Genomic DNA, 13,789 nt, shown 5'->3' with positions numbered 1-13,789 from the left:
TCAAACCATGGGCCTTCAAGCCAACTTACAGAAAATTGCTCTTTCAGATGCCAATGTTGCTCTAAAGCCCCCCATTCTGACTAAATTACCCTTAGTTAGTTTTGGAACTTACGTTCCGAAATGATTTTTTTCAATTTTTTTTTTGATATTTCGGAAGTTACAATCTGAAATTAACTAATTTTGGAGCTAACGTTCCTAAGTGACTTTTTTTTTTTTTCAATTTTTTATACATTTTGGAACCTACAATCCGAAATTAACTAATTCCGGAACTTACGTTTCGAAATGACCTTTTATTTTCATTTTGTTTATATTTTGGAAGTTACAATCCGAAATTAACTAATTTTGAAACCGGTCCAAAATTAGGTATTTTCATATTGTATCATCCAAACCATCCTGGATCCAAAAAATAAGGGTATTTTTGGGGTCCTAAAAGCACTGCAGGTGGCCTAAAAAGCAATTTTCCCACTTACATATGGAACTTAGCCCAATTTCTTTTTAGCCTTAAATGTACTACATATATATTTTAATTTTTTAGGTTTTTTTTTTTTGAGTTTAGTTAGTTTAGTGGTTAGATAAATAAAAATAACAAATAAAAATCAGATAAATTGAAGTTTTATTTTTTTTAGGTATTTTTATTTTTGCACAGGTCTATTGACTTTTATTTTTTATAATTTTTTTATTGACTAAATTTTTAATAATGTTTTTTTTTTCTTTCTATTTTTATGCGTATAAATTGTTCTGTTTTGTTTCAATCTATAATTTGTTTTGTTCCTATTTTTAAGTATATCATTTTTTTTGTATTTATCTTATATTCTTTCTATATATTTTTTTATATTTTTTTTAGTGAAATTACAATGAAGGATATAAAACTTTCAACGTGGTTAAAAGTAATAAGGATAAATTATTAACTTTGGTGGTAATCGATTTTAATCAATATAAAGTAGTAGATGAGAAAAAATATACTCCCTCCGTACCACAATATATGTCGCTTTGACACTTTTACACATATTTGGAAAAGAGATATTATGAGTTGATTTACAAAATTGTCCTTGGTATGGAAAAAATAAATTGAAGAATTGAAAGAAAATAAAGTAATAAATAGTTAAGGGTATAATAGGAAAAAAAAATAGCATTAAATGTTTCATTGATAATATAAAGCGACATATATTGTGGTACAATTTTTTTCCCTAAAGCGACATATATTGTAGTACGGAGGGAGTATAATTTAATTTACTCCAAAAAAGAAAATAGTAAGGTAATTTCAAAAAATTCTTGACCAAAAAAAAAGTAATTTAAAAAAAGGAAAATTGAAGGATAAAGTGGTACAATATTTGCTTAGGGTTTCAACTTTCCACTCCAAAATTCTCCATCGGCGTTGCTTTTGGTAACACAACACAACTCTGAGATGAATATTCCCCCACCTGCATCGCCAGTATCCCTCCCAGACGAGCTTATTTCCGACATTCTTTCCCGCCTTAACGTGAAATCTCTAACACAACTGAGGTGCCTTAACAAGTCTTGGAACTCTCTTATCTCTGACCCTATCTTCATTAACTTGCACCTCAAGAAATCTGCACAAAATCCTAATCTCGCAATAGTTACCGGGAAAGATATTGAATCATGTGTCATACCATGTGTCATACCGTTACCAATAAGTTGTTTACTCGAGAATCGTCAAACTCCAATCACACTTCCGGACGATGACCGCAGTTGCTATCTAATGTAGCAGACGATTCTCAACACTGTTAGTGTGGTTGGTGCATGCAATGGATTGATATGTTTTGCTGGATATTATTTTTTGACTCCTGAGAGTTGGCTATGTTTCTGGAATCCAGCTACAAGGAAGATGTCTGATATATTTTGGTATGATCTTAAGTATGGTAATTGTTCAATTATGTTTCGTAAGCTCGTGTTTGGTTATGATAATTTTAGCGATACTTTATAAGGTGGTAGCTTTACGTCTAGGGTTATTAGAGGTGAAAGTTTTCAGTTCAGATGATAATGTTTGGAGAAATATTCAAAATATTCCGGTCTTTCCACATTATCATATGAAAGATGGTGTGTATTTGAGTGGAACTGTTAATTGGTTTGTCATTCACAATAACTTGAATTATGTTTATAATTCGAAGGCTGTTATTGTTGATCAGTTTGTGATTGTTTCGCTTGATCTGGGTACGGAGACGTTCACTCAATTGTTGCCTCCAAGAAGTTATGATTTTGTTGGAGTGCCATCTTTTGAGCCAGCTCTTTGTGTGTTGATGGATTGCCTTTGTTATTGTCATGATTTTAAAGAAAGTTACTTTGTTATATGGCAGATGAAGGAATTTCGAGTTCAGGAGTCTTGGACTCAATTTCTTAAAATTAGTTATCAAAATCTTGAAATTTATTTTGACTTTAGACATTTATATTTGTTGCCGTTGTGTCTTTCGGGTGATACACTGATATTGACAAACGATCAAGAAAGACAAACTATTCTGTATAACTTGAGAGATAATAGAGTAGAGAGAACTAAAATTACCAATAGGACTTGGTGGTCGAGTGTCAAGGGTTATGTCGAAAGCTTGGTTTCGTATCATTGAAAGCTTGGTTATGTCGAAAGCCTATTTGAATGTGTTAATTCATGTATTGTGTGAACAAATGATGATTTTGATTAGATTGTATTGTTGAATATACTTGTTATTGAATCATATTGATAGTCTACTCAATAAGTTGTGTGATCCTATTTCCATGTTTAGAGCAAAGCATAAAGACATCATTGCAAATTAATATGCATATATAAAAATTATGAGTAAGTGTAGCTTTGATTTCACTTTAGAAATGTAGAATTGATTATGACATGGTTGCTCTTTATTATAATTGATTTTTTCTTTTGAATTGATTCTAATTCAAAGTTAAAAATTGTAGCTTTTGATTCTAACTAGTCCCACACCCGTGCGATGCACGGGTGTTATGCCGTATTTTATATTATAATGTTGAAAAATCATTCGTATAAATTGAAACAATAAGTATTATGAAAATTATAATAATAACATCAACAACAACAAAATAATTATAATAATAATAATAATAGAAGTGATGTAAATATAAGATAAATATTAAAGATGTGTTTATACATTTTGAAAAGATTACAATGGATCCTATTGCATCTACCAAAATAAGTTGGTAATCCATAAATTGTCATGTCACAGTGAAAACAGTTTGTGGTCATACTCATACATTGTGCATTTGATTCTTAATTGGACACTATAATTCAATATATAGTATAAAAGATTAATTAGTACGTATAATTTAGTAAAAACTATTATTATTAGTTGAGTGGGTGTATAATGAAAAGTTATAGGAATATAAATGTAGGCATATGAAAAAGTGTATAGAGATGACAATGATGTAAGTAGAAGTGATGTGGCATTATTAAGTGGCTTAATTGGATATAAGTGGTTGACGTGGATTAGGGTTAGATTAGTGGTTGCAGAACTATCTAGGAATTATATATATAGATATAGATGTTTATACACTTAAAAAACTTATTTATACATCAAGTTACTTTGTTATCTTCTTCATTAACATTGATTAGCAATATCTTTAACTCATTCTTCAAAATAACTATGGAAATGACAACATATAATTGACCATAGAAAACAATCGATGTTTAAACATAAGTTTTTATTTATATTATAGATCTCATTGGAGGATTATGAGTTGGATAAACTACTTCATTATCTCTTACCAAAAAATTAATGTATTATCGAATTTGACATTTATATTAATTTGAAACTTATTAGAGCAAAGATAAGCCAACTTAACTCATACTCAAATATCGAATATGATAAAAATCATACAGGGCATAACAACCATTAGTAAATTTTATTTTATCTATTTTTTTTTACTAACTTTTTTGAAAAAAAAAACAATAAAATACACAAAATAATAAAATGAGCAAAAAATTAAAAATGAATAATAACCCAAAACAATAATAATAATAATAATAATAATAATAATAATTATTATTATTATTATTATTATTATTATTATTACAATTAGTACCCCACATTAAATGAATGTAAGTGGATGATGTGGCTAAATGAAATGTTTTCATTGGTTTATGGATTAGGGTTTAGATAGACAATTCCACAACTATCTAGGATTTATATATATAGATTTAAAGTTAGAAATTGTAGCTTATGAATTGATTTGTCTTTTAATTTTTAGACACCCTTCTGTGTTCCTTAACTAGTACTATGCTCACTTTTGTTTCTTAACTAGTGTCCTCAAACTTTAGTTAAGGAATATAATGATCTTAAAATTTGTGTAATTAGCCTTTTAAAAATATAAAAAAAACAATATTTTTAATACAAATGTTACTTGTTTTGGTTTTCTTAACTAGTGTCCTGAGATGATCCAATAACTTACTTTATACTCCCTCCGTCTTTAAATCATAAGCAAAAAAAAACTCACACTTATCAAGAAAAACAAAATATATACGTATAATTTTATAAGAATAAGTAAAAGTTAACTTATGACAATAATAATAGTCGGTTTTTTTAATTTATAATTTGAGACAACAAAATTTAGTTTTTTTTTTATATAATTTGGGACGGAGCATGAATTTAAGTTATAAGCTCAAATAAAAAAGGAAGACTCTAATTTGTAAGGGGAAAATGCTAACTATTTCGCGAGTTCTAGTTAAAGAAACAAAATATGGTAAAAAAAAACTATTGAAATTTGTATATTTTACTTTTTAAAAATATAAAAAAAAATGATGTTAGCATGACTCATGTAAATTAAATTCCATTTCATAACTGGAACAATTACAAGAGGGGCAAAACTTAGACTATTTCACATTCACATTCCATAGACTATGCTTTTGTCCTTTGATATGTGGAGGCCTATTTTCCTCGAGGAACATATTGTGTTTCCTTGTTTAATAGAATGAACAAATGAGTGGCACTACTACTCATCTATGTGGTATATCCCTTGCTACAAAGACACCAGTTCCTTAGCCTTAGACGGTGGCTAGTGTTAACTCCCTTGGCATTTAAAACAAAAACAAGGGATGGGGCGAAAAAATTGTCAGGGGAAGATGTCTTTTCCTTTTTCATGAATTTCACCTGATGCATGCCGGCAATAGGAGCATCAAAAGAATGCAGCAGGACGTCCTAAGTACTCTGATGAGTGGTGACATTAACAAAATTTGGTATTTACAGCTTAATTATATGCTCAAAGATCAACCTCATGAAGATCTTCTCCAAAACTCCCACTCCCCATAGGCGAACGCATAAGAGAAACATCGTCAGACATATATGTTGATGGCGGCATTCCCAAAGCTTCCCCCAGAGGCATAATTTCACGTGTTTTTGTGGGACTAAATGGACAACCAGGACTCCCACCCCATGAAACTGTCCGTCGTGAGTGAGGAGAATTACAGTTACTGCCATTCACCACTGCTCCATGGTCTGCAAAGTTGCCCACACTCGGACACCTTTGTCTGGCCAATGGTGGTGGGGGTTTGGGGGATTGGAATGACCAATCATTACTATATGATGTTGAAGGATTTTCATAAGCTAAATTATCTTCATGGTTGTTTTCATCTATAGCCTCCATTGTCTGCTCATTTAATGATGGCGCGGGAGCAGGAATAAAAAACTTGGCATTGGCAGCAACAATAGGTTTCGCAGTTGGAATAGATGGTGACTGAAACATGTTTGTAGAATTTCCACCGCCTTGGTTGAAGGTGTCAACATACCTGTATAATCCATAAAATTTGGTCAATTTAATATGCTTTTTGAATGTTGTTGATAGACAAGGGAACAAATTATCACTAAGAAATGTTTCCTCTTGTTCAAGTAAGACGATCTAACTGAATGAAAGTGACAGTACTGGTCTTTCCTTATTTACATTGTTTTTATGTTTAATATTTCCACAATACATATTTTTATGAGGCCTACAAACTAGACTTACTCTACACTTGGTCCTGATAAAGATAAATAATGCCTTAAGGATATACTAGTTGTAACTTATGAGTACAACTAATCTTGCAGCTTTATAAATAGGGTGTTTGACAGGAAGAGTATATTTTGTCATTCCTTATAATCATGATACCTAGAAATGTGTAAAAATGAATTCAGTGTGCCAAAAATATTCTTCAGAATATTGGACAATATTTTACAGGAAAAATGTTTATGTGAAGTTTCAAACTTTCACGGGAATTTTGGATTCCCACCCCCTTGTGGAAATTATTTGTCATGAAACATAATTAAATAAGCATTTGTAGGAATGTTAGCAATCCAGGAACATTTCTTGAAATATTGATACCAATCATGGAAATCTAAGATTAACAAATTAAGATTCCTAAGAAACTTATGAGGTCCACTATACAATGTTTGAACATTGACAAATACTTTGCATGCCAACTTCCAACTACAACATGATTATAACAAGATTTACCAAGTAACTTCTTGCCTACCGTAAAACATAAAATAAAAAAGTAAATTCTTACCTTGATCGAATACCAACGCGGCCACGGGCGGAGAAATGACCTGTGCTAGGTGGTATAGGTGGGAACCCTGGAGTAAGTTCAGGATTTGAAGTTTTATCTTTAGAAAGCGTTCCTTCTGTCTTCAATGCAGATTTCAAGTTGTAATCAGTTAAACCATTCTGGAAAGTTGCAGTTGTTGGAGGTGGTGCCAGTGCAGTTTCTTCAGCTGGAGGTTCTGCACCTTCCTCTACCCATCTTTTCAGGTTTTCATCATAATAGAACTTGTTCTTTTCACCCAATTTAGCCTTCATATAAGACAACATAAGAACCTTTGAATTGGCACAGTTGAAAGAAAAATGAAAAGAAAAAAAAGGAATATAAAGGAACTAATAATACCTGTTTTCCAGGGCGAGGTTTCAAGACTAGACCCACTGTGATCTTTTGCAAAAGCTGTGAGCCAAAACCAAAACGAGAAAAGCGAGATGTGCCCCCTGTCGCTTTGCTTTGGGAGTCAGGTGAGGTTTCCTGTGATGAATTAGCGAAATTTTATTTTTCTCAGCAAATAAAACATACTAAAACTTAACCAAGTGCACGAATCTGGAAAGTTTTAAAGTACTTTACATCCTTGAGGCCTTAATAGTAATCACACACCTGCCGGGGGCTTCTACCAAAGTCTGGCTCTGAAACACTTCTATTAGGTTTTGTCTTTTTATTATTGTCAGCTGTCCACTCACTGATGGGTTCCATTGAATCAGATGAAACTAAGGAAGACATAGCCATTGTTGATTGGCTGTTAGACACTCTATGTGCCCCGGGCTGATAATTTTGTTCATTTCCATGGACAATTCCTTGTGAGGATGATGATGGAGCAGGTGGTGGTAAACCACCAACAACTCGATGTGCAGTACTATCAAAAAAATTCAGCAATTTGCCCACTAATTTGCCAGGAGCCAAATTTGCCGCATACCCTCCCTGAATATATATTGTTTAATAGAGGATAAGCAACGAGACTAACAAAAAATGAAGACTCAATAAATGACAAGGAAGCACCTGTTGGTGGGTTCGAATCCTCTCCTCGAGAGATGATAACATTTGTTTCCATGTTTCAACTTCTGGTGCACGGCCAGTCTTTAAGGATTTCAGCACTGCTTGGCAGTACCTGAAGTTACATAACAACAATAAGGCATATTCCATAAAGCATAATATCACAAATTAATATTCGATGAACTTACTTCAACGAGTCTGAAACCTTTCCCACTTCGGCTAGCATATATGCATATATAAGCTTATATGGCTGAAACGGAAGCAAAATAAACTGAGAGTTTCCAAGCACCTTCGAATATTCGTACAACTCGGTCCTCTGTCCAACAAACCATTGAATATGATAAGTTTTGAGTGCTTCCAACAACATATCTTAAAAATTGAATCATATTGAACATAATACTTAAACAGATATGACACAAAAAAGTGGAATAATTTAAAAACCTTACGGAAGACAAGGTTTTAAAAATCTCAATCATATGTTGATAAACCTAGGATCATATACAAGATAGTTGAGGGAGTATGTGGCATCTTCTGAAACATATATACTGATAGAGTGGATAATAAAAAATATTAAAACTTGAACTTCGTAAAACCCCAAAAAATTCCCAAATTTAAGAGGTAGAGAGAGGCATTAGCAACAAGCAGAACATTGTAGTACATCATATTTTGTAAGAACTGGACTCGAAATATACAACAAGCAACAAAAAAATCAATTTATATGGAAGAGAAAAAGTGGTAGACAAATTTCAATGAACCTGGATAGCCTCTGGATTAGCATAAGTTCGAGGAAATTTCCAGTGATCAGCTCCTAATAGACAAAGCCTTGCAGTGTCTGAGTATGACTCAAAGTTTGCTTCAGCGATTAAATAACAGATGTGTGCAGCAATGATCTAAAATATGAGTCTCAAATCAGAAGGGGAATATAAATTAACAAAAATTATTAAACAGCAGAAAATATAGATTGAAAACTATACTTGACTTCTTTCCTTCCACAAGCAATCACCAAGGTGAATTATTACAAGCTCATCATCTTTGGTTCTATTCGCAGTTATTACAGCCAAGTTCTCCTCCCAATCATCAAGCATGCCAATAGATCCAAACTGAAGTTGTAAAATACCAATAAAGGTATGAGCTTCCATGTAGAATAAAAAAGCATAACCTTTGCAACTATTGAAACTTAAAGTAAGAAAACAAATAAATTGCATATTCCTTGCATCATTGCATGGCTTGTTAGTTTCTCCTACTAAAATCACCTGTGCAGGATGCTGAGGCATATTTAAAGCACTAGGGTCGACACTATTTGAGCTGTCAGAAGAGAAAACTTCAGCTGGTTGCCCGGCAATTAGAAGGCATAGTGTGCGCAGAGGAGACCCTGCAACCAGTTGACGAAGTGCCATTTGCCTCACTGTATCAACATAGTACTGCAGTGCAAACATGTACCAAATTCATTCCCCCAATAAAGGCAGGATGAAAAAGGACTGTAAGACATATAAGAGACTGTCTAGCTTAGGCATTTCAGGATCAGTAACTCCGAGTATTCAACACTAAAAAATTTGACAGCATACCTTTTCACCAAGTTGTGAAGCAACAACAAGTGCAGGTCCCCACATTTGACCTTCTTGTGCATATTGCAAAGCTTCCTTCTTTTTTCCAGAGACAAGACGATTTTGTACCTCAGAAGCCGTTGCCTAGCTCAAAATAAAAATCAGTAAGGGTACAAAATACAAATTCATAATCTGAGAGACAAGGATGGGGAGTGATACACACCCGCATTTGTGCTTCAGAAGGCCAATTTTGCAGGCAATGGCTCAGTACACCACACTCCTTACCATTCATCTTAGCAGAAGCAAAGAGTCTGGCAACTGCTGACCCAGGAGTATCATTTTCCTGTATAGAATCCAAATAGGGCAAGTTAACTATCAAGGCAATAAGGTTTAATTAATAAGTCTGCATGGGGGCAGGTGAAGAATCCACTTTTTGTTTTTGTTATTCAATTTCCTCCCCGAATATCTAGTAATATGAAAATAAATTTAACTAATCATATGATCTTCCAATAACACAAAAAAATACAACAAGTTGTAGCCCGCAAATAACCACTCTCGGCCATTAAAAAGTGTTTGAAAGTAATTAGATTAAATCAGAAGTTCAATAACTAAAAACATGTACTTCAAGAGAAATTGTTGCAGAATATTAAACAATTTTCAGATTAAGACATCAATACAATTTCCTTTTACATTATCCAGAAGCACTAGCCAATTTACAATAAAATATTAAAATACCATCAATTTATTCAATCCATTCCTAAGCTAAAAGCACAAAATCAAGGTGCAACAAAGGTATAAAATATATCTCAAACAAGTCACCTATGAAGGAACCCGAGGATGCAGCGGAGATATGTTTCCAGGAACAACCAAATCATGCTAGAGTTAAGAATTTTTAAAAATTGCCATGTGTTGTGTAAGTTACCATCACAAAAAGTTAAATTATAATGCATTCTTTATTATATTTTGGCCTCCTAATAATCACTTCATAGGGACACAGGTGACGGTTGGTCTTGGTTCTCCAAGAATTAGAAAGTTTGGCCCTCCCAAATCCCAATAATCACTTAATTAACTTCCCAATAACCAATTATCCTCTGTCTTTCCCTCTTTATTCTTCTAAACATAAAACAAAAACAAAAACCATAACTGTCACACATAACTAACTGATACATTTAATAATAAAAACATAACTGCATAATAACTAACTTTGCACTCTCCTCTAATAATGTTTTTTAATAAGAGGTCTAACAATAACACATCACTAACATCTGTTTACTTGTTTCATCCTAAAACAATATGAATGAGAATTTGACTCATGTGATTAACCTTTTGAACCAAGGCAGGAGAATAACGCATATAACAACTATGTTAGAATGCAATTACGTTTTTATAAACCACTCCTAAAAATATATAATTTAAAAATACCGGGAAACAAGGGTACGTATATCATTCACATCAGCATTAATAGTAATTAGCAAACATAAAAAGGTTGAATACTGGAGATCCAAGTTATGAATTGATAGAAGATAACAATAGAAATCAACATTTACTAATATTCCAATCAATCTTAATGCAGTGTAATTCTTAAAAAGAACTTCTATCAATCTTGCTAATTATGGAAAATTAAATGAACATTCACATATAGAGAAAATTTAAAAGGATTTCAAGAGTAATAAGTTTAACTTACTTTTAGTATGGCGTCTGTACCAAAAGGAGAACGTAGTTTTCCATAATATTGACAAGCTATTTTAAGCAAAGAGAGAAGAAGTCTCATTCTTTCACTTTTCTTATAATCCACGGCAGAGGACCTGCAGTGTGCAATCCTCTCATCTATCCATTTGTTCAACTCTTTACTTCCAACACTCCCACCAATCAATGGACCTGGGACTGATTGCTGGCCGAGAGCACGAAAATAATCACCAGCGCCATTTCCAATACTGGAAGAATCAATACTTCCTGAGACAACTTCCATCAAGTTTAACACAGAAATAGAGCCTTGTACGACACTCTTCAGATAAAAACATATGTACATTGTTAAACATTGTAGAAACCAAAAGAAGCATATATCAAAAGTGATACAGGGATCAAGAATTAACCTGACTTTCATATGTTGAGCTCGAAAGACTAGAATCTTTCATTAACACGAGTTTTCCACCAAATCCAAAGGTTACCAAGGCGTGAGGAGGACGCCCAGCTGATGATCTTTTAACATGAGGGGCATAAGAGTGTTGTTGTCCACCATGAAATGATTGATTGGAGTAACCAAAGGGCTGCTTACTTTCAACATAATCATTTGAGAAATTTTTTTGTTCATCGAACTGTGTATTTGAATAATTAAAATGTTGACCAAAGTTCCCACTAGGGGCAAAGCGTTGCGTTTCAACAATTCCATTAGCCAAACCGTGACCATTGTTAACTTTATTGTAAAATGGAACTGATCCAAATGAGCTAGAAGCATTTTGTTGATCTTTATTGACAGAAACACTAGAACCAAATGAATGATCAAATTGCTGGTTTCCACCATAAGTTGCAAAATTCCCACTTTTAGTAGCAGTGGCAGTTGCGAGTGTGTCCAAACCTTGCTGTTGATTAATACCATATGAACCGATCCAATTGTTATTTGCAACCTGGCTACCAACACTCTGTGACTCATAATAGCTGGCTTGACCATAATCTCTATACAAATTGTTACCATTATGCAAAAATGTACCAGTAGACACATGTCCATTTTCAAGTCCCTGAAAAGCAGATTGAACAGATGAATTGTAAGACTCTAACGAGCCCCATTCTTGGGCAATAGTGTCATAATACCAACCAGGGTACTGAGGATCAAAAATCATGTGTTCAGGATATCCGTTATTCACTTGTGACCCCTGATTCCAGCTTGGTACAGTTTCAGTTATGCCAGATTCAGGTAAAGTTCCAGCAACAGATTGCGCAGTTTGCTGCATATAAGAGACTTCTGGTTTAGCATCAGAAGCAGCCATCCAACCCATAGCTGTATTGACTTCCGAGCTTCCCAGAGCAGCGATTGTTGCATTATGGTCATCTACTTGATACCATTGCCCGGTATTATGATCATACTTCCATCCAGGATAAAGACTCTCCCAATACTGACTGCTATTTAAGTCTTCCCCACAAATACTACTTCTCGCAGATGCATCATAACTTTGACCGTCTTGATATTGCGCATAATCAACCGAAGCATTCAAGCCATCACTCAAAATTTCATTACCATGTCTCATCTCAGTATTAGAATTATGATAGCCTTGCCCATATTGATCTCCCGGAATTTCATTACCAAGTTTCATCTCAGTGTTAGAATCATCATGATATCCATTCCCATTTTGATCCCCAAATTCACTAAAAAAATCAGAATAAGATCCAAACCCAACACCACCACCACTTGAATCGGCATTAAATGCATTCCAATCCTTTTCCTTAACGTCCGAACTAGGAATGCCGGTGTTCTTGCTCACACTCGAACCCGATGAATTCCCCGATTCCATCCCATGATCACCACGATATGTAAAATCATCGCATCCAAATGAATTAACACCATCCTGTCCATTTCCACCATCCTCTTTCTCTTTCTCTTTCTCTTTCTCTTTCACCTCACCACCACTTCCTCCAACACTTGAATTTCCAAATGCAGAAGCATCAACACCAACACCTAGATTTGAAAATGCTTTGACATCATCAAAATCATTGGCTTGATCATCATAACCAGACTTATCAGGTCCTACATCATCCTCAACAAGTTTATCAAAGAAATCCTCATCATCCTGATCCTCCATATGAAATGGAGGATTCGAAGCCATTACACCAAAACCCCAATCCTATACTTGATCACACCACAAATCATTCATTCACCGCTAAACACAAACAATCCCTACAATTTCAAATCTTCGAGACGAAAAATGAAATCAAAATAATCGACATTTGAAGATGCAAATAAGATCCAGAAATTCAAAATTTCACATAATACAATAACCAAAAAATGATAAAAGAGAAGATTATTATTACATTACCGGGAAAATGAAAATGAAAATGAAAATGGAGGTAAGAGAAGAAAAAACGAAAATGGATGAAGATGCATTAGAGATCCAAATTGAGAGTTAGCAGAGAAACAGAGAAAGAGGGAACGAAAGAGAGTAAACAGAGGAACGTTTTTCCTTTTTTTAGATTTTTTTTTATTTTTTTATTTTTGTTGATCTAATTTATTTTCCTTCTAAAGTTGTTAATGAATTTAAAAAAGAAAATTTAGAAAATCGGGTTGTATATAGATTTCTTTTGGTATTAAATGTTAGAGGTATTCGTGGATTGAATTGGATAAAATTTGACAGTTTTATTTTTGCATGCGACTTCAAGATTTTTCATAGAGTTTAATTGTTGTGCACCGTCGGTGTAAATTTTTTTTACACATGCATCCAGTGATGCGTTGCCACATCATTTAATGAATGTGACACGTCATGTGTTTTTAATTACCATACATGATGTGTCGATATATTATTGGCCGCATGTGCAAAATAACTTTACACCGACGGTGCATATAAATTAAATTCTTTTTGATATGTCCCTTAAAATCACCAAAATACCTTCATTGTTATATAGTTAGCAAACTTACTTCTCACCCTATGTAGTGAGCAACAATTTTCTTGATCCAACCTTAACATCTGCATCTTTCACGTCCCCCCATAAATGAAAATATATGTGAACCGTATTTAAA

At 33.5% G+C, this 13,789-nt stretch overlaps 1 protein-coding gene across 1 annotated transcript; it reads right to left on the bottom strand.

Moving 5' to 3' along the window:
* Positions 1-4,771: 4,771 nt before the first annotated feature.
* Positions 4,772-13,272, bottom strand: LOC123884728 (protein transport protein SEC16B homolog). The gene is made up of 14 exons (XM_045933901.1): positions 13,092-13,272; positions 11,157-12,966; positions 10,748-11,068; positions 9,287-9,406; positions 9,085-9,207; positions 8,773-8,940; positions 8,494-8,619; positions 8,275-8,409; positions 7,708-7,835; positions 7,526-7,634; positions 7,127-7,447; positions 6,872-7,000; positions 6,497-6,780; positions 4,772-5,743 (listed from the first exon to the last, which is right to left on the bottom strand). Exons 2-14 carry the CDS (start codon positions 12,879-12,881, stop codon positions 5,218-5,220), a joined length of 4,215 nt encoding a protein of 1,404 aa, XP_045789857.1. The 5' UTR covers positions 12,882-12,966; positions 13,092-13,272; the 3' UTR covers positions 4,772-5,217.
* Positions 13,273-13,789: the final 517 nt, after the last annotated feature.

The sequence above is a fragment of the Trifolium pratense genome, linkage group LG5 (genome assembly GCF_020283565.1).
Source record: "Trifolium pratense cultivar HEN17-A07 linkage group LG5, ARS_RC_1.1, whole genome shotgun sequence".
NCBI lineage: Eukaryota > Viridiplantae > Streptophyta > Magnoliopsida > Fabales > Fabaceae > Trifolium > Trifolium pratense.
This window is presented reverse-complemented; position numbering and strand designations above follow the sequence as displayed.

Bases quoted from the DNA above. Each gene is read 5' to 3' on its own strand.
- LOC123884728 (XM_045933901.1), bottom strand. From the start codon at position 12,881: ATGGCTTCGAATCCTCCATTTCATATGGAGGATCAGGATGATGAGGAT. The intron at 9,208-9,286 runs GTGTGTATCACT...ATTTTGAGCTAG, and splicing joins CTTCTGAAGCACAAATGCGG to GCAACGGCTTCTGAGGTACA. The intron at 8,941-9,084 runs GTATGCTGTCAA...TTTGCACTGCAG, and splicing joins CTTCACAACTTGGTGAAAAG to TACTATGTTGATACAGTGAG.